This window comes from Phacochoerus africanus, chromosome X (assembly GCF_016906955.1).
Source record: "Phacochoerus africanus isolate WHEZ1 chromosome X, ROS_Pafr_v1, whole genome shotgun sequence".
Lineage (NCBI taxonomy): Eukaryota > Metazoa > Chordata > Mammalia > Artiodactyla > Suidae > Phacochoerus > Phacochoerus africanus.
In genome coordinates this window covers 66,829,977-66,851,891 of record NC_062560.1, presented here as the reverse complement: position 1 = coordinate 66,851,891, position 21,915 = coordinate 66,829,977, and the positions used below count along the sequence as shown (strand labels likewise).

General features: G+C 39.3%; 1 protein-coding gene across 1 annotated transcript; it reads right to left on the bottom strand.

Annotated features, from left to right (window-relative positions):
- Positions 1-408: 408 nt before the first annotated feature.
- On the bottom strand, positions 409-11,664 carry LPAR4 (lysophosphatidic acid receptor 4). Its single transcript, XM_047765177.1, has 4 exons — positions 11,402-11,664; positions 8,879-8,928; positions 7,807-7,908; positions 409-2,087 (listed from the first exon to the last, which is right to left on the bottom strand). Exon 4 carries the CDS (start codon positions 2,008-2,010, stop codon positions 898-900), a length of 1,113 nt encoding a protein of 370 aa, XP_047621133.1. The 5' UTR covers positions 2,011-2,087; positions 7,807-7,908; positions 8,879-8,928; positions 11,402-11,664; the 3' UTR covers positions 409-897.
- Positions 11,665-21,915: the final 10,251 nt, after the last annotated feature.

Sequence of the window (21,915 nt, the reverse complement as noted above, 5' to 3'; positions counted from 1 at the left end):
TTTTTTTCAATTTGTTCCTGACCTAGGCACAAATACAACTTTATAGTTGCATTGCACTCTAAAATTTCATATAGAGAATATTTATAGAAACCAGTCTCTCGAAAGAAAGATAATTGGAAATTCTAAGAAAAAATGCTGATGTTTAATTTTTTAATAGACATTTTGTAGTTTTATGTGATTTTCCATTTGTCCAGTCTTGGGCACATATTTAGCAGCTTTCTGGATCTTGATTTTCATATGAGAAATTTAAAGTAATATAAAAATGGGAAAAAGTGTTTTAAAACTGACACTGCTGATAACTGCAAATATGTAAATCCAGTTAATTTTCAGTTTCTCCTCAGTCATAGTCATGCAAACATAACTTGTGTTTCTGATTTCAAAATATATGTTATAAATTTTGCCAGCTTGTTTAAATTTTAAACATTTTTATTAATAATATTAAGTTAAAATAAACTCAATGACGATTCAAAAAAAAGACAAGCATGTATCAGTAGTAACACAAAAGTTTGTTTTTTAAATAATCCCTGAATTTGTTCTATATTTATAGACCCAACCTAATTACCAAATATTATTGTAATGAAAATGTCCCTTTTTTAAAGTTGTTAAGCAATCTCCATATCACTGAAGTCAAGGCTACTATCCACTTACATAATCTGCTACAGGGAATTCCCAACCCAACACAGAAGAGTTTGATAATAGCTTTTGGTTGTTGTAATTAGACTTGACCTATAATTATTGAACAAAACAGCATATGTACAATAAACATTCAAATCAATGTATCTGACTGTATTCAGTACATTAATCTATTCTCAGTATCATTAGCTTCAAATCTTTTATTTATAGCATAGAAAAAACCATAGAAGAAACCATATCTGGACCTAAAGATTGTTCTCGTACCTAGAAGGTAGATTCTAGCATTAATTCACCACCATTATGTGTTGTTTGATTACTAACTTCCTCTTGAATAGCTGGAAGGGAAGGTTTTGTGGTCAGAGGTGTTTCAGTCTTAAACAGAGACTCCATCCTGATATGGGTATTGATGTAGAAGGACTTCTGAAAGGATTCAAGGGTAAAATAATAGATGAAAGGGTCAAAGCAACAGTTTAAAGTTGCAAGGCACAAGGTGATTGGGTACATGATCTTTGCAAATCTTTCCAACAAGCAATTGGTAATAGCTTGGGAACGCACCAGGGCATACAGGAAAAGGACGGAGTTATAGGGTACGAAGCATACCACAAAGACTGCCATATGCACTGTGATCATCTTCAGCACTTTTTTCTTATTGGTCCCAATTTGAGACAGTGTAGCAGGCTTACGGAGGGTTTTTAGCACCACAGAAGAGCAAGAGACATTCAATATCAAAGGAATAATAAAACCAACAACTTCAATAAATATGGTTATCTTGGACAGATAAGTCTTCCAGACACGTTTGGAGAAGCCCTCAAAGCAGGTGGTGGTTGCATTGTTGACATTAGTGGTGGAGAATAAAGAGGCCGAAATACCACCACTGAGGACTATGATCCAGACTCCAGCACACACAATGGCAGAATTCCTCCTGGTCCTAATGGTACGAGATCGGAAGGGATAGACAATGGCCAGGAAACGATCCACGCTAATGCAGGTAAGGAAGAGCATGCTCCCATAGATGTTGGTTAGGAATGCAGTCCCAGAGATCTTGCAGAGGGTATCACCAAAAGGCCAGTGGCGGTTGAAATTGTAAAATATTTTGAAAGGTAGAGTGCAGACAAAGAGCAAATCAGAGAGGGCCAGATTGGTGATGAAAATAGCCGTCTCACTTCTCATTTTCATGCGGAAGCAGAAGACAAACAGAGAAGCACTGTTGGTTATCAGACCCAGGATGAATACAACACTGTAGACAGCACCATTCAGATTATACTTGAAGGAATCATCAATAATGCAAGTATTATTGGCAGTAGCATTGCCCAACCTGGGTCTGAGGCTTGAATTTAAATCTTGGAATTGGAAGTCAATGAATCTTCTGTCACCCATGGATTTTTTTTCAAGATGCCTGCTGGCTGCAGGGTTCAGCACTCTGAGACTAAGGACTGGTAGGAAATGTTTTCCTCCTATGGGAGACAAGATGGAATGAGTCATCAAATCTACCTTCCATCCATGATTTGTGTGGCATAAAAGATATTCTTTTCACCTAGACTGGAAATAATATGCACATTCAATTTTGTTTAACCAGTACCTTTTGAGTACCTACCATATGTTAAAAGGTACTATAAGAGTATGTTGCAAGAGGAGAGATCACACTTAAGACAGTAAGCACAATCCTGGAACATTGCAATACACAGGACTAAGGTATTTGTTCCTTGGGATCCCAAGGCCTGTGGAGGGGGGCAACTCTGGTAGTTAACACTAATACTTAGAAATTTGTGTGGCTTTTTAATTTTCAAAAGTGTTTTTTGTTTGATTCCCGCAAGACTACCATAAGGTAGGCAAGGCAGCTATTTATCACCATGTTATAGAAGCAGAAAGTGAGGCTTAGAATTAGAATTAGAATAATGTGAGAATTAAAAGAACAAGTAAATGGTATAGTCAGAACCAGAATCTGGGTGTTTTTTTATTCCTAACTAAAGGATTATTAAGTTACTCTAAGTTGTATTCTCTATTCTCCAGTATTACTAAACTTCATTGTCTGAGTATTAGTTATATTGCATGCAACTACAGGTAGAAATGGGACCTCCAGGACATCCTCTTTAAAAATTTCCGACTAAACTCCTTAATAAAATGTTGATTCACCTTTTTCTTCTAAAATACAAGTTCAGAGAGCAAGGATCACTCAGTTCATTAAAGTTTTTGGCTAAAACTTTTTTCACTGCATTATATTGCCTTTATAGAGAGACAATTCAAATAATCTCAGTGTTTCCCTCCTTCAGATTGTGGTCCCTTTCCAAGCTTCTTTCATTCAAGCCCCTAAGCCTTGGCTATTTTCCTACTCCCTCTCCCACTGCCCATTCCATCAGTTACTTTCATGACTTCTGCTCTATGGAAGCCCTGGTTAATAAAGGTTTTTCTGGCTGGATACAGGTGAAAGGTAGATTTTATGTGAACAACCATCCCCCTGTACACTTTTGACTGATCTGGCCAGTTACATATCCTCTACCTGCTACCATTTGTACTTGCGGTGGTCACTGATTTAATCATCTTTGTTAGGTATCTGAACCAAAACTGTTCAAAGGTTCACATAAAAATCTTACTAACATTTTCCTAAATCAATAGCTGGCACAGGAGAGAACTGTCTTCTTAATGCTCTATAATATACTCTGAAGAAATTACAGCTGGATTAATTATTTTCAATGAGGAGGATATGGAATAAAAGTGGTCTTTGTTCCTGACATATCTGGTAATGGATTTTCAAATGATTATATTTTAAAGTGTGAAAGCCATTTCTCTGAAGTGATTCATCCTTATGTTACTCTTTCCTTCCAACTCCCAGGAAACAGGTCAAAGGGCCTCCATATGTAACAAAGAAGGGAGTGGCGGGGGGAGCCTACCAGAGATATAGAGGCCTGAAGTCACTTCAACCACTGTTTGGCCTATGGAAAAAAACTGATTTGAGAAAAACAATTCACCAGCTTCAGTGTCTAGAATGAGAGCTAACCTTGTAAAATACAAAGTACAAAGCAAGAGGCTGTCATTTTTAATAGCTAAAATTTTAAATTTAAAATTGGAAACAGGCTGTTCCTGAATTCTCATTTAACAAATCTTTACAGAGTGCCTCCCTTGAGCCTCAAATCATATTCCTTCTTGGCCATTTCATCTCACAAGCCCAGCTCAAGTTTTTCCAGATGCAACTTTGATATAAAAACCAAGGCATAGTAGGAACCTTGACAAAGTAAGGTCCAGGAGGGAAAAAAAAAAAGCCACACAGGAAGAAAAATAGATGGGGAAATCAGAAGATGATATGACAAAGGAAGTAGCAGAGAAAGAAAAACTGAAGACTTGAAGAAAAAAAGGAGATGAAAAGATGAAAAAGGAGGACCTTGCTGGAGAGAGGTCAATGTTGCCATCCTTTCTACCTTGCTTCATCTCACTTCTTCCAATTTTCTCAGAAAGAAGAACAATACACAATGACGATGCTCAAGGTCACTGAATCTGATTAGAAAAAGAAAAAAAAAAAAAACAGGAAGAGCCTGGAAAATCTCAGTCAATGGGGTTCACCCTGCTTTTGGAGTTGTAAAGCCAAGTTTCTGCAGATTGTTTCACCAAGGGGTGGCAGAAAGAAAGGGAATGGAAAACTTCTCACACCAAACTCTCACACCAACTGCTTACACCAAATTATGTACTATTTTATACCCCCACTGGATATCCATTAATCTGGAGGTCTCTTTTTATATTGTTGAAATAAATCTAGGCAGTCAAGAAATATCCCTCTAACATAGTCACACACTCAAAAGAAATTATTGGACTGCACAAACCCTAATATTAAAGTCAAGTTTCATTTACTATAATCTGCTTATATCTGCCTTCTATAATAAGTACTGCCAATAAGTTTATTTTATTTGGAAAATGTTTCATAATAGAAGCCTTTTCACATTTGCTCAGAGAATCTCCAGTCTGTCCACTGGTGACACTTTGCACGGTATACTTCTAGTTCACTAGCTATGTATTATTTTGTACTTCCCAACATGGCATGTTTCCAATAGGTGAGCATTGCTCCCCAGTTTTCTATTCAGTTTACATCTCCCAGAACATGTATACACTATGCCCACAGCAGGCAGTCTGCAAATGCCTGGCACTTCTGCTTTGCTGCTTTGAGTAACCAAATCTTGAGAGAGAAAATGGACCACAGACAAGAAAGCATTACAGTCTCAATCCTGAAGAGAGAGCATGGTAAAACTGTCACTAAGGCCCTATTCATAGCTTTCCCCTACTCAAACACACAGCAAATTTGCTGTCTAGCAGCAAGGGAGTGGTGCTGGGATTTAATACAGCACTAGAAGCAAAGAGTTCTATTTCTGATTCAGATACTGGTTCACTCTGTAACTTGGCTGTACTGTTTCTGTTCCCTGTATAAACATTAATTCTGAGCCTCACAGTTAAGGCTAGGAAGATTCAACAGGGCTTGTGGGTAGCTTTATGAGCTTGCCTAGCATTTAGTCCTACCGAACCACAAAGAAACATTACAGGAGTTTTTGCCTTCTCCCTCCTGTGACACAACTGAACACCTATGTCTCTGACTTTCTTGGTATGCTGAACTTCATATTAGCAAACACATCCTTCTCCTAACTCAATGTATACTCTTTACTTCAGAAATCCCCCCTTGAGTTTCAACCTTAACTACACAATTTTATTATAACAGGACAGCTTAGGTGTATGTCCCAAAAGAAGTATGTCCATTTGTGCAATGGTTAAAAAAAAATAGAGGCATTTGGCTCTTAAACTAATTCTGAAGGAGAATCGATAACAAAGAGAAACAAGATCTCTTTTCTGACTGGCTTCCTTTCTTTTGACTGAAATAAATAGTGTTTTTTAACCAGTAGATTTTCCTAAATGGCTAACATATTTTGCACTAAATGGAGGCAAAGGGCCAACACTTGAGTTTCAGATGAGATGAATAAGAAAAAAAAATAGGCTGACACAGTTAATTACATCTTTCACTGCAAGCAGCATTAGACTGCTATCTTGTAAAGATCTTTACAGACAATTATTTCAACAATTACTCACCTAGGGGGTTCAGAGTGCTGAGTGGATGTATTTTCATTGACAATGGGCAGGAAGCAGGTCACCTGGATGTTGACCAAAAAGAAATCTGACCCACAATGAATTTTTAACTTTGACCTACACACACGGAGCAGGTTCCCACAGTGTATAGTAGTGTTCACAATGTTTTTCCTTTATAAAAGATTTTTAATGATAATCAAATGTACAATGTTTAAAGTCTTTGGGGCTTCTGGATGAAGAAGAGTTAGCCTTTTTTGCCTATACAGATCATTTCACTAACTGCTAAATCATTTCACTAAGTGCTAAACTTTCAGATTATAACACTGAAAACAAGCTCTAATTTCTGGCCGAGGCCCAGTAACCCAGAAAGGCTGGCTTGCCTTTGTTCCCTACAGAAGACAATCCAGAGCTCTGGAAGACAAGGTCTTGAAGGCAAAGTATCCTCACATTTTCTTGCTTTGCTCCTTTTTTAATAAGCTTGAGTCAGATCAGAGTGCTTCTGATCCCCAGAGCATTTCCTCTTTCTACTCTGGTGGAAGCTTAGGAACATTGACGCAATAGGTTTCAGAGGAAGCTGAAACCTATTGTATACTTGTCTATAAATATCTTGCAGTAAGGCAAACTAAAAACTACAAAAAAGTTATGAAAATACAGAATGAAACCATCCTGCTGGAGTAATAGGGAATATGTTGACTGCTGCTCCTCAGGTGAGTAGCTGCAAACAGAGAAGACTTCTTAAGGAAATAATCTAGGCCAAGTCATGGGCACAGGTCACAATCATACACGTGGTTCCAATTGATGTTCCTATGCATTGATTGATGTTTCATCTAGTTTTCAAAATACAAACTGGGCTTATAAAATTACATATGTAGAAAACTACAGGTAAATGTTTCACTCCTGAGTCATTTCAAACAAGCCTCTCCCTATTTCAAACATTTAGATCAATAAACCTCATTTATTTTATTTTTTTATTCTCATTTAATTTTTATACAAGAAATATCCTTTTGAAAAAGACTCTCTGTGTTGAATTTGGTTCACAATAACATTTTTTTTTGGTCTTTTTGTCTTTTTAGGGCCGCATCCACAGCAGATGGAGGTTCCCAGGCCAGGGGTTGAAAACAGAGCTACAGCTGCTGGCCTATGCCACAGCCATAGCAATGTGGGATCCAAGACATGTCTGTGACCTACACCACAGCTCACAGCAACTCTGGATCCTTAACCCACTGAGCGATGCTAGGGATTGAACCAGCATCCTCATGGATGCTAGTTGAGTTCTCTGGCCACTGAACCATGCCGGGAACTCTGCTTCGCAATAACATTAATCTGGCTGTTTGTTTTTTGCTTGTGTGTTTGTTTATGTTGTTATTTTTCTCTCTTACTTTATTTAAGAAGAGAGGAAATTGACGCAGGCCCTAATCTGAGCAGTTCCTATCCCCAGTGATTAACTGAATTTTTTTTCACCAAAAAATATTACAGTCTCTCACTAACCCTTCACCTCATGACACAGTCTAATCTTTGAAAAATAATGTGGTTTAGTGATCAATTTATAGGGTCAAAGATTGCATCAACCCTACTAAAGTAGAATTTTCCCTAGCAGTAAGTTACAGAGTAAACTGTAGAGAAATTACTCAACCTAATATTATGAAATTGTCTAGGGTCTTAAGACTTAACATTTCCTCTCAGCAGAAGCCCAAGACCTTTTGGGAACAAAATTTTAGGTATTCCTAAAAGAGCCCATTTCTGAATTTTGTGAGGCTTATAAATGCCAACTAGGAATTTGGCTTTATTTCACATACTTGAACAGGTAAATGGGTTATCAATTTACATACTAATTCATCTGATATACTTGGATACTGATCCTGATAACATGAACAAAAGCCATGTCTCCCATAGCTAAAGGCATATCCTTGTGGCAGAGAAGGTTGAAACCAAAGAATCAATATTCATCTAAACCAAATCTTCCTGGATTACAATAAACAATTACAACTCTCCCATCCATTCTGGATTTTTGGATCATACAATCTGTAATAAATTGGAAAAACTGGTTAGAAAAAATAGTTGGAGAATAAAATTAATAATTTTAGAGAAAGTTATTACCAGGACAGAGATACTTACCACATTAGTTCAAACCAAATTCCAGCACCAATTTTATCCAAGACTTGGGTGATCAATGAACTTTCTGGAAGAACTGTAGTTAGAAATTTCCTCCAATGGATTCTGTGAAATAGAGTAAGTCACAATGGTATGCCATGGAGAGAGCTTTTCAATAAAATGTATACCAAATCATAAGGTAGAGAAATGTAGCGTACGATATAAATTAGAGTTAGATTTATAAGCACCAACATACTTTAAAATGGTATCTAAATGCTTTGGATTTCATTATTACAGAGTTGCAGATAACATTTTATTTTCAAAACTTATTACTCTTGTGCCATATTTTATTAGCTATACTGATGCATAGAAAGATGATGAGTTTATTTAACCTATAATTATTTAAAGATAACTAGTGACAAAAGGCATAAAAATACTTCCTCCACTTTATAAGGTAGTAGTACATTGTATTAAAAATAACTGAATAAAGGAAATTTCTTTTTGGCCTGAAGTTGTATTTGTTCTTTGAGTTTTTTCCTTTTTTTTTTTCCTTTCTTCTTGCCTGGCAACAACTATTAGTATTGGGCAAGGGCCTTAAGCGTGTAAGAGAAAAGAAGATGGGAACAACAGGTGGAGACCTCACTGCCTTGTCTCTAACCTGCACCCCAACCCAAGCTGGATTTCTTTATTTTCTGAACTATAGCAATAGGAGCAATTCTTCAATTACTGGGTATTAGCACACTGACAATCTCTGCTGCCTCTACTAGGATGTCCTAGGCCAACCATGTCTATAACATCTTCAAATCACACTTCTACCCAAAATACTTGTACAGAACCAGAAATACCCTGCAATGGAATTCCTACAAGTAACACCTGAATTTGAACCGTACTTACTTGTTGCCTGTAAAGTAGAATCATCTGCTGGTAGCAAAATATACTATCATTACATCTTACCCTCTTCTGAATGTGGCCTTTCAAAGAAAGCAGATTGCTAAATAATGCTTCAACTCTCTTGAAATAATTTTTTCTCCAATATAAGAGAATTGAAACTTAAAACACGAAGTCATTAGATGATGTAAAATATATTTGAAATCACCTTAATATTAAGGAGAATTGATTTTCACACTTCTCCAGAGAGCAATATTCCTGGAATGAAATTAATATTATTTTACTGGTTTATATTACGGAAAGACAAATGTATTAACATTCTTTTCTTTTATGGCTTTCACAACTGATACAGATTATAAAGAAAAGTTTTTTTGTTTAGAATCCAAGCAAACTATGAATTTCAAATACCCAGAATTTTTCGTATTTGGTATTAATTCAATATAGCCACATCCAGCCCCATCACTAGCTAACTGTGTGAGACCAAGTTGCAGTCCCTTTCTGGACCTCAGTTTCTCTTCTCTCTCTACCTTTGCTTTGATTAACAGCAGCCTTAGAATGGTGCTATGACAGTGTGGCATAACTGGCTTTCCCTCCTATCAACTGTTTTCACTTGCTCCCCTTTGTCCCAGCAAAAATTTTTTTCTTTAATCCCTCAAAGTCTGCTATAAGGTGAATTAATTTTTATTAGACTCAGTGAAATTATCACTAGATTTATTTGATTTTTTTAAATTGAGGTATAATTGATAAATAACACATGTTGTCAGGTGTACAACATAAGGATTTGATAAATACTTTAGTATATTGTGAAATGATTATCACAATAAATCTAGTCAATATCCATCACCATACAGTTTAGATTTATTTAATATCAGAAGTAAATATTGTTTAATATTTTTTTTGGCTTTTTATGGCCACACCTGCAGCATATGGCGGTTCCCAGGCTAGGGGTCCAACTAGAGCTACAGCTGCCAGCCTACGCCACAGCCACAGCAACATCAGATCAGAGCTGCATCTGCAACCTACACCACAGCTCACTGGCAACATCAGATCCTTAACCCACTAAGTGAGGCCAGGGATTAAACCTACAACCTCATGGTTCCTAGTCCAATTTGTTTCCGCTGCATCGCAATGGGAACTCCAGAATTAAATATTATTAATTATTGTCAGAAGCTAAGAATCATGGATCAAGATGCCCAATACCCTTACTAATACCCTGGCTTTCTTCATCCTCTGTCCTTATGCCCATATCAGGTCTAATTACCTAGGTCTTAATCCTTGACTTTTTGTATCTGTTCCCCAGTCATCTCAAAACAAAACAAGATGACTTCAAAATATAACTATATAGAATCAGTAGACTACTTATCCTATGACTCGCTCTGATTATTGATTACCTAGCTACTAAAAGTGAGGATCAATTCCCAATGACAGATGATCTCCTATTAAGCTCCCAATTTTCAATACTAATATTCACAAATATAAAATTGAGTTTCTTCCTCCCCCTTATGAAGACCAAGACAAACAATACACAATGACCATACACAGAGAAAAAAAGGCAACTATACAATTAGGCCCTGACCACACCACAGCAAAGGCAACAATTCTCATTACATTTTCTCTCAAATGGAATTTAATATATAAAACTTTGGCTAAATTTGACCTGAGAGTTGCTGTAAGGCATATTCCCTGTCCTCTCTTTAACTTTTGTGAGTACACCTTCTGAAAGGCTGGTCAGATTGTTCCAATTGGGCTTTATTTGCATCTCTGATTAGTAGGAGCCACTTTAGAATGTAGCTCCTATCTAGCATATCAGCTGAACAGCACAACATTCATCCATCATAAGGTAAGAAGATTTATAATATATGTTAATGGGATGTTACTTGAAATTTTTTTCCAAAAAAAAACATGTTTCAAGATATTGAACTATTTGGAGTTTATGTTATTTTTGTCTTCATGTTAGCCAAGGAAAAAGAAACCTGGTATAACTTGGTAAGGTAGCAAAGTGAATAACCTACCAAGCTCTCAAATATTCTAATCTTAGAATTTGTCTGGTCTTTTCCATGGTGGAATAATAATGAATTATATTCCTAGATTTCCTGAAACAAAGTAACTGAAATACAATATTTATCAGTTTAACAAGATCTTGTAACAAAAAATCTTAAAAATATTCAGGATATATAGTAAGAAACTTTTAAATATGTCACATTATTGCATTTGTACAGAAAACAGACATTAATTTCATGTATAATAGCAAATTCTACTTATGCCAGAATTAGTTTTTCATTGAAATGTGTTTCTTTATGGTCCAGTTCATGAATTATTCAATATAGCAAATGTCACATTCTCCATAAATCAATTAGGAATCAAAGGCATGCTATGTATAGTTTTACAAGAAGAAACTTCATCATAGCAGAGCTCACAATCAATTGTACACTAAAGGAATATAAAACTAACCAAAAGAATTTCTGAATCACCATACTTTGTGATTTATAAATCAGCTTTTTAGGACAACTGTGTTCACATGAAACAGCCTGAAAAGCTTGTATCTCCTCCACTGAAACACTATTAGTGCCAAAACAATAGAAAGGCATTCAACACAAAGATCCCTGTTCAGTATTTGAGTTGAAATCTAACCTCTTCCCCCAAACACTCAAAGCATCAGTGTTTCCACAGTTTGTTACGGCATTCCCCCACCCCCAAACGCCCGAATCAAATCTTTCTCAAAGAGACTTACCCCAAGAAAGAGTGCGCTAGATGAAAAAGTGTGCTCATGCCTGTAGACAATTGGCTAAGAAACATGTAAACGGGCAACTTGCAGTTTAGAAGTGCATATTTTAATCCATATTTTTGTTTTTACAGGGAAAGTTTAGCCCAGCCCAAAGTAGCAGACTCTGGGCTGCCTGGGCTGCAAAGCTTCTTACAGCAAACTGCTCATTCTGAAAATGTGAGCTTATTTACATTTATCTCTTTCCCTTTGTTAAGGAACGGCCCTCTTGAATGCTGTAGCTGGCATGCAATTAACAACAAACAGGACATAAGAAAAGGCCCAAAGTCCTGGCTGGAGGGGGGGCGGCCTCTGGGGGTCTCAATAGGAAATGCTTTTCATTGGATAAGGAGGCATTATTAGGAGCTGAGATCCCGCCCAATCCCCTGTGCTCCATCATTCCCTCAGTCACCAATCACTGGACTGAAGAAGTTTTTCCTTAAAGAGCATTGCCCAGGAAAAGCAGTTTTCACAGTCAAGAATTAGCGGCTTAAGTGCCACTTCACAATAAAAAAATAAAAAAAAAATAAAACAGTGTCTTTTCCTGACCAATTAATCCACAGAGAAATGCTGTGTGCTTATCTGCTGCAGAACTACTACCCCCAGCCCCCACCTTACAATTCTAATGAGGAGGAGGAGATGAAACTCCCAAATGGGAGGAGTGTTTCAGTTGTGAGTAGCTCACTTTGTTCCAACTTGTTAAAAGATAATTGTAATAACAACATTAATAATCAGTAAGAGGAAGAGAAAGGCATACATGATTGGTGCCATAACTTTATTCCTACTATACTATTCAAAATTAAAGCTCCTACCACAACAATAAAATAATTCCATACTATACTCACTTATTCAAGCCAGTGAAGTGCCCTTGAATGAAGATGTGCTGGGGTCCCAGACTTCTAATACTCACCTTCTATGCACTAGGGAGTGCTCTGTGGCAAAAGGAGGGTCTATACTTCTCTTAAATAACTGACAGGAAATCTAATTACCATGAGATTTTTCAGACATTTGCTAAAAAACAAAATAAATAGTACAGATGCAATTTTTTTATAATGGGAAGTTATCTTCAACTGTATACCTACTTCCCCCTAGGCACATTCTTTTCCTATAGGTTTACTGCCTTGGTCACTCACACTGCTTTTTTTTTCTCCCCATTTTTTTCTTTTTCCCTACCTCTCTTTAATCTGAATTTGTTGCAGAAGGTCACTCATCCATCTGTAACTTCATTTCCAGCTATTCCCCTCTGCCAGCTCCCTTCATCCTTCTCTCCTCTACTTCCCCCCACTGCCAACACCACCACCAACAGCATCCCCTCCCCCTTCCCTGGAAGGAAACTCTTGGGCCCAGATAAGGTTCTTTCTTACTCTGGGCAGAGCCTTGCTCCTGGAGAATTTAGAAGTCCTCTGACTGCTTCAAAACTTCTGTGTAATTAAGCTGCCTCCCAAATAAGGCATGCTTCACAATTGTTTATTCTCCCTCTTTCTACAGTTCTATTGTAGCTATTCTCACTTAAGAGTCAAGGCCAGTAAACAAGTGAGTATGAAGCTAATATTACCCTTATTACTTGTGACTGATTATAAAAAGAACTTTCTCTGTTGCTCCCCTCTCCTCAAGTCTCTGTTCTTTCTGTTTCTCTTTCCACTTACCACAGGTATGTCTATTTCTGTCAGTTGCTGAATTGGCTGTGTCTCCACCAGTGGTCATTCACCCATTCTGAGCCTGGACCAGCCCTTGGTGTATTTATCAATCTACAATAGAAAGGTGCATACAGTGCCTGACAGTCTATCTGGGGACACAAGACACATGAAAGAGTGAGATACCAAAGGAAAAATTTGAAAAATATTAAAGTCATTACTTGGAGAGTAAGTTCTGTAATGGAACAGAGGATGGAGATGAAGTCCCATGGATAGGGCCAGAAGGGCTTAGCAGAGAGGGTGGGATTTGAGCTGGACCTTGATGGATGATTATAGGAGAAAATGTCCCAATAAAAATGCAGAAAGGAGAGACCCCGGCCATGATGACTAAGCAAAGTCTAGCCAACTGTCCCAACCACCCCTCCCCCACAATCTGCTTCTGTACATTTGTTTCCACATCTACTACCTTGCCTGACATCATTCAGGTCCAACTAGCCAAGCATGGACCCAGAAGAGGTAGCCCATAAAAGCCTTGTGAAACCCTTCTTCAGGGCTCAGACTCTGGAGATTGATCTCCTCTGAGCCTGCCAATGTAATAAACCTGAGTTCTCCAACTCTCCGAGTGCTCGCTTGGTGTCTCGCCAGGTAAAAGAGCTGATCCACTGCAGCCACAGAGCTGCTGGAGCTAGTATGCTACAGCCACAGGGCTGTCACCAGAGCTGATATGCTGTGGCGCAGGGATGCTGGGTAGCTGCCTTAACATTTCTGGAGGCCTCAGCGAGATTCCAACTGTTCTGGCCCCTTGAGCCACCGGAACAGAGGAGAGGCCACCCTGGATTTGGGGAGCCTCAAACCAAACGAGGCGGCACACCACCCGATGGTATTCCGGGTCCTCCTTCGTGAGCAGCATTCCTGACTCCTGGGTGACCGAACCCTGACTGGACTCAGTGGAGAGATGGACCAACACACCAGAAAGGCATCAGGAAAAGGCAAGGCCCTGGGGCCAACCCCAGTCAGCTCCTGCCCCAGTGGGCAGAAGAGGGGACTGATCACCCCCTTAGGGAGACTCTCCCACTTGGAAGCTGTGCCTGACCAGAGCAGTAGTCCTAGTGCTCTAGATCAGAAGCAGAGGAACCTCTTGCTTGGGTGGAGCAACTGTCGGGCATAACCAGTTGAAAGTTGTGCTTGATCGAGCTACTAGTTAGGGATTCCCAGGGAGTGGAAAGCATTGTGATAACCTCTGAGTGTGTGTGAGTGAATGAGTGGCCTGATTCATTTGTGCTTCAGGTTCAAGTTTGTGGCTCCACGGTCTAAGTGGCTACGGAGTCCGAGTGGGTCCTAACCTGCAGTTCCATGGTGACCTCATACAGCTTATGGATGTGGCAGACTCTGAGGGTTCTCTTCCCTCCCTGTGAGTCCAATCCAAGTTCGGGGCTTATACAAACCAGCCAATTGCTAAGAGGCACCTAAACTCCCGAGAGGGTGGCGGTCAGATGGCAATCTGAATGTCCAACTTCTGAAAAGGGGGCACTTTCCCTTGTTTTGTTTTTTTTTTTTTGATTTTATTTTTTTCTTTTTCTTTTTATTTTTTTTTATTTTCCCACAGTACAGCAAGGGGGTTAGGTTATCCTTACATGTATACATTACAATTGCATTTTTCCCCCAGCCTTTCTTCTGTTGCAACATGAGAATCTAGACAAAGTTCTCAATGCTATTCAGCAGGATTTCCTTGTAAATCTATTCTAAGTTATGTCTGATGAGCCCAAGCTCCTGATCCCTCCCACTCCCTCCCCCTCCCATCAGGCAGCCACAAGTCTCTTCTCCAAGGCCATGATTTTCTTTTCCGAGGAGATGTTCATTTGGCTGGATATTAGATTCCAGTTATAAGTGATATCATATGGTATTTGTCTTTGTCTTTCTGGCTCATTTCACTCAGTATGAGATTCTCTAGTTCCATCCATGTTGCTGCAAATGGCATGATGTCATTCTTTTTTCATTGCTGAGTAGTATTCCATTGTGTATATAGACCACATCTTCCGAATCCAATCATCTGTTGATGGACATTTGGGTTGTTTCCATGTCCTGGCTATTGTGAATAGTGCTGCAATGAACATGCAGGTGCACGTGCCTCTTTTAGGTAGAGTTTTGTCTGGATAGATGCCCAAGAGTGGGATTGTGGGGTCATATGGAAGTTCTATGGATAGATTTCTAAGGTATCTCCAAACTGTTCTCCATAGTGGCTGTACCAGCTTACATTCCCACCAACAGTGCAGGAGGGTTCCCTTTTCACCACAGCCCCTCCAGCACTTGTTATTTGTGGATTTATTAATGATGGCCATTCTGACTGGTGTGAGGTGATATCTCATGGTAGTTTTGATTTGCATTTCTCTTATAATCAGTGATGTTGAGCATTTTTTCATGTGTTTGCTGGCCATCTGTATATCTTCCTTGGAGAAATGTCTATTCAGGTCTTTTGCCCATTTTTCCATTGATTGATTGGCTTTGTTGCTGTTGGGTTGTATAAGTTGTGTATATATTCTAGAGATTAAGCCCTTGTCGGTTGCATCATTTGAAACTATTTTCTCCCATTCTGAAAGTTGTCTTTTTGTTTTCTTTTGGGTTTCCTTTGCTGTGCAAAAGCTTTTCAGTTTGATGAGGTCCCATGGGCTTATTTTTGCTCTAATTTCTATTGCTTTGGGAGACTGACCTGAGAAAATATGCATGATGTTGATGTCAGAGAGTGTTTTGCCTATGTTCTCTTCTAGGAGTTTGATGGTGTCCTGTCGTATATTTAAGTCTTTCAGCCATTTGGAGTGTATTTTTGTGCATGGTGTGAGGGTGTGTTCTAGTTTCATTGCTTTGCATGCAGCTGTCCAGGTTTCCCAGCAATGCTTGCTGAATAGACTTTCTTTTTCCCATTTGATGTTCTTGCCTCCCTTGTCAAAGATTAATGGACCATAGGTGTCAGGGTTTATTTCCAGGTTCTCTCTTCTGTTCCATTGGTCTGTCTGTCTGTTTTGGTACCAGTACCACACTGTTTTGATAACTGTGGCTTTGTAGTATTTCTTGAAGTCTGGGAGAGTTATGCCTCCTGCTTGGTTTTTGTTCCTCAGGATTGCTTTGGCGATTCTGGGTCTTTTGTGGTTCCACATAAATGTTTGGATTGTTTGTTCTAGTTCTGTGAAAAATGTCCTGGGTCATTTGATAGGGATTGCATTGAATCTGTAGATTGCTTTGGGTAGTATGGCCATTTTTACAATATTGATTTCCCAATGCATGAACATGGAATATCTTTCCATTTCTTTACATCTTCTTTGATTTCTTTGATTAAAGTTTTATAGTTCTCGGCATATAGGTCCTTTACCTCTTTGGTCAGGTGTATTCCGAGGTATTTGATTTTGTGAGGTGCAATTTTAAAAGGTATCGTGTTTTTGTATTCCTTTTCTAATATTTCATTACTGGTGTACAGAAATGCAACTGACTTCTGAATGTTAATCTTATATCCTGCTACTTTGCTGAATTTATGAATCAGTTCAAGTAGTTTTGGGGTTGAGTCCTTCGGGTTTTCTATGTATAGTATCATGTCATCTGCATACAGTGACAGTTTTATCTCTTCTCTTCCTATATGGATGCCTTTTATTTCTTTTGTTTGCCTAAGTGCTGTGGCTAGGACTTCCAAAACTATGTTGAAGAGCAGTGGTGAGAGTGGGCATCCCTGTCTTGTTCCAGATTGGAGTGAGAAGGCTTTCAGTTTTTCCCCATTGAGGATTATATTTGCTGTGGGTTTCTCATAAATGGCTTTGATTATGTTCAGGAATGTTCCCTCTGTACCCACTTTGGCGAGGGTCTTGATCATGAATGGATGTTGGACTTTGTCAAATGCTTTTTCTGCGTCTATTGAGATCATCATATGATTTTTGACTTTTCTTTTGTTAATGTGGTGTATGATGCTGATTGATTTGTGTATGTTGAACCATCCTTGTGAACCTGGGATGAACCCAACCTGGTCATGGTGTATAATTTTTTTGATATGTTGTTGGATTCGGTTGGCTAAGATTTGGTTGAGAATTTTTGCATCTATATTCATCAATGATATTGGGCGATAGTTTTCTTTTGTGGTGGTATTTCTGTCTGTTTTTGGAATGAGGGTGATGGCGGCATCATAGAATGTCTTTGGGAGTATTCCTTTTTCTTCAACCTTTTGAAAGAATTTCAGGAGAATGGGCACCAATTCCTCTTTATATGTTTGGTAAAATTCACCTGTGAAGCCATCTGGTCCTGGACTTTTATTTGTCGGGAGTGATTTTATGACCTCTTCAATTTCATTTCTAGTGATCGGTCTGTTCAGTTGGTCTGTTTCTACTTGATTCAGTTTTGGCAGGCTGTAAGATTCTAGAAAATTGTCCATTTCTTCCAGATTGTCAAACTTGTTGCCATATACTTGTTCATAGTATTCTCTTATGGTTTTTTGTATTTCTGCTGTATCCATTGTGATTTCTCCTTTTTCATGTATAATTTTGGTTATTTGGGTTCTTTCTCTCCTCTTTTGAGTGAGTCTGGCCAGGGGTTTTTCAATTTTGTTCACCTTTTCAAAGAACCAGCTCTTGGTTTTATTATTTTTCTCTATTGTTTTTTGAGTCTCTATTTTATTGATGTCTTCTTTGATCTTTATAATTTCCTTCCTTCTGCTGACTTTAGGACTTTTTGGTTCTTCTTTTTCTAATTCATTTAGGTGGAGGGTTAAGTTGTCCATTTGGGATCTTTCTTCTTTTTTGAGCAAGGTCTGTATTGGTATAAATTTCCCTCTGAGCACTGCATTCGCAGCATCCCATAGATTTTGAGCGGTTGTGTCTTCATTATCATTTGTTTCAAGGTAGTTTTTAATTTCCTTCTTGATTTCCTCATTGACCCATTGGTTTTTTAGTAGCATGTTGTTTAGTCTCCATGCAGTAGGTTTTTTCTCTTTCCTTTTCCCATGGTTGGTTTCTAATTTCATGGCATTGTGGTCAGAGAAGATACTTGAGATAATTTCTATGCTCCTAAATTTATTGAGGTTAGCTTTGTGTCCCAATAGGTGGTCGATTCTTGAGAATGTTCCATGAGCATTTGAGAAGAATGTGTATTCTGCTTTTTTTGGATGTAGTGTCCTGAAGAGATCAATGAAGTCTAACTTTTCTATTGTTTCCTTTAGGATCTCTGTTGCTTTATTGGTGTTCTGTCTAGAGGATCTGTCCATTGATGTGAGGGGGGTATTAAGGTCTCCTACTATGATTGTATTCCCATCAATATCTCTTCTATGTCTGTTAATATTTGTTGTATGTATCTGGGTGCTCCTGTATTTGGGGCATATATGTTGACGATAGTAACATCCTCTCCTTGGATGGATCCCTTCATCATTAAGTAGTGTCCTTCTTTGTCTTTCTTTAGGTCTTTTGTTTTAAAGTCTATTTTGCCTGGTATGAGCGTTGCGACTCCTGCTTTCCTGTCATGTCTATTGGCGTGAAATGTTTTTCCCCACCCCTTCACTTTCAATCTATATGTATCTTTTGTCCTAAGGTGGGTTTCTTGTAGGCAGCATATTGAAGGTTTTTGCCTTTTTATCCACTCAGCCCCTCTGTGTCTTTTGATTGGGGCGTTCAGTCCATTGACATTTAAGGTGATAATTGATAGATGATTATTTATTGCCAATTGAACCTCGTGTTCCAGTTGATTCTATGGTTCTCCATTCTTCCTTTCTTTTTTTTTTTTTTTTTTGGTTGGATGGTCTCCTGTTATTATCTGCTTGAGTGTATTTTTTTTCATTTTTTGCAAATGCAGTATTTGGTTTTGGCTTGTGGTTGCCCTGTTTTTTAAGTATGCTAACCCCTTCCCATAATTGTGTGTTTTAGCCTGATGGTCCTGTAAGTTCAAACACTTCATTACTATATTAAAATTTAGAAAAGAAACATACAAACAAACAAACAGAAAGGGTTATTTACTTCCTAACATCCCTTGCCCACATTTTATGGTTTTGATGACTCTTTTTTATTTTTTTCTTTTTAATTTTATTTTGTTTGAAGCATGTTCATGATTAAATCTGTATGCTGGCTTATTTGAGTGACTGCTCTCTGATTGCGGTTTCCTCAGTCCTAGTTCTTCCTCTTCTTCTTTTTTTTTTTTCTTTTCTTTTTTCTTCCCTTTCCTTCCTTTCTTTTTGGTTTATAGAAGCCCTTTCAATATTTCCTCTAACCTGGGTTTTGTGTTGCTGTATTCTTTAAGTTTTTGTGTGTTGGAAAAAATTTTTATTTCCCCTTCTATTTTAAATGATATTCTTGCTGGATAGAGTATTCTAGGTTGCATATTTTTTCCTTTGAGCACTTTCAATATCTCTTGCCATTCCCTCCTGGCCTGTAGTGTTTCTGGAGAGAAATCAGCTGATATTCTTATGGGGGTTCCCTTGTAGGTAACATTCTGTTTTTCTCTTGCTGCCTTTAGGATCCTCTCTTTATCACTAACTTTTGCCATTTTTATTATGATGTGTCTTGCTGTGGGTCTGTTTGGGTTCAGTATGTTTGGGGCCCTCTGTGCTTCTTGCATCTTGAACCCAGTATCCTTTAGATTTGGGAAGTTTCCAGCGATAATTTTTTCAAATATATTTTCCATCCCCTTATCTTTTTCTACTCCTTCTGGAATTCCTATTATGTGTAGATTGGCCGGCTTTATATTATCCCATAGGTCTCTTATATTGCTTTCCAGTTTTTGGATTCGGTTTTCGGTCTGTTGACCGGATTGAGTGATTTCCATTATTCTATCTTCCACATCACTGATTCGTTCTTCTGCATTATTCATTCTGGTTTCTACTGCCCTTAGTTCTGTTTGCATCTCTGCAAATGAATGTTCTAGTTTTTCTTGGCTCCTCCTTATATTTTCCAGTTCCTTTCTGAGGGTATCTGCATTACTGTTCATATCTTCTCTTCATTCCTTCAGTATTTTCACTATTTCTCTTTTGAACTCCAGGTCTGCCAGACTGCAGAGATGTGTTTCCTTGTTGACTGTTTTAGGTGAGTTCTCCTGTTGGTTTGACTGGGGGTGGTTTCTCAGCTTCTTCATCTTGCTTGTTTTCTTTCTCCTGAGGGAGTTGTACTCTCCGTTATCGGGCAGTGTTTGCCTTGTCACTGCTCGGGAATATTTCCTGAGGGCTGGTGTGGTTGGTCAATCTTTTTTGAGGCAGTGTGGCTTTTCTGGAGTGTTGATGGGGCTAACAGTGTTTCTTTGAAGCAAAGGAGGACTTCCTGAGGGCAGACAGGACTGGGAGGTCCACACCACGATGGTAACAGATTTCACTTGTCATGCAGAGCTTACTCTGGTGTTTTTAGGCTGTGGGGTTCTTGCAGGGGTTTGTCAGTGTTGGGCAGCTGTTCCTCAGGAGTGCAGCACCCCCCTGGGGGCTTGAGCAGCTATCTGGGTCACTGAGAACCTAAGAGGCTCTTCCCTAGGGCAGCCCAAATCAGAAGGCTGGCCTGCAAATGTAGGCAGATCTTTTCACAGTCTGGCCAAACTTGTTGCAGCTTTTCTGGGCTGCAGGGGCTCTTCCAGGGGGCTGGTAGTGCTCAGCAGCTATTCCGTGGGAGTGGGGCACCCCCTAGGGGCTTGGACAGGTAGCAGGGCCACTGGAAACCCAAGAGGCTCCTCCCCGGGCAGCCCAACTCAGAAAGACTCTGAGATCTTTTCCCAGCTTGGCCAGGCTTGTTGCAGCTTTTCTGGGCTGCAGGGGTTCCTGCCTGGAGCCGGCAGTCCTATGCAGCTGATCCACTAGGGCACCCCCTGGGGGCTAGGGCGGGTAGCAGGGCCGTTGGAAACCGATGAGGCTCCTCCCTGGGGCAGCCTTACTCAGAAAAACCACCTGAGATCTTTTCCCGACTCGGCCAGGCTTGTTGCAGCTTTTCTGGGCTGCAGGGGTTCCTGCCTGGAGCTGGCAGTCCTATGCAGCTGATCCACTAGGGCACCCCCTGGGGGCTAGGGCAGGTAGCAGGGCCGTTGGAAACTGAAGAGGCTCCTCCCCAGGGCAGCGTAACTCAGAAAACCGTCTGAGATCTTTTCCTGACTCGGCCAGGCTTGTTGCAGCTTTTCTGGGCTGTAGGGGTTCCTGCCTGGAGCTGGCAGTCCTATGCAGCTGATCCTCTAGAGCTTGGCACCCCCTGGGGGCTTGGGCTACATTCATTTGTTGATAGTTACTTAGGTTGCTTCCAATCTTGGCAATTTTAAATAATGCTGCTATGAGTATTGGGGTCCATGTATCTTTTCAAATTAGTGCTTTCATTTTCTTTGGATATTTCTGGCTCATATGTTAGTTTTATTTTAGTTTCCTGAGGAACCTCCATTTTATTTTCCACAGTGACTGCACCAATTTACATTCTCATCAACAGTGTATGAGGGTTCCCTATTCTTCACATTCTCATCAACATTTGTTATTTCTAGACTTTTTAATGGCCACACTGGCGGCATATTGAAGTTCCCCAGTCAGGTATTGAATCTGAGCCTCAGCTGCAACCTCAGCTGTGGCAATGCTGGATCCTTTAACCCTCTGCACGGGGCCAAGTGTCAAACACACACCTCTCCAGAGAGCAGAGCCACTGCAGTAGAATTCTTACTGCACTGTGCCACAGTGGGGACTCATCATTTGTACACTTTTTTACGATTGCCATTCTGAGAGGTGTGAGGTGATAGCTCATTGTTGTTTTAATTTGCCTTTCTCTGATGATTAGTGATGTTGAACATCTTTTCAGGTGCCTAATAGTCATCTGCATATCTTCTTTGGAACAATGACTATCCATGTCTTCTGCCCGTATTTTTAATTGTTTTTGTCTTTTT

Bases quoted from the DNA above. Each gene is read 5' to 3' on its own strand.
- LPAR4 (XM_047765177.1), bottom strand. From the start codon at position 2,010: ATGGGTGACAGAAGATTCATTGACTTCCAATTCCAAGATTTAAATTCA.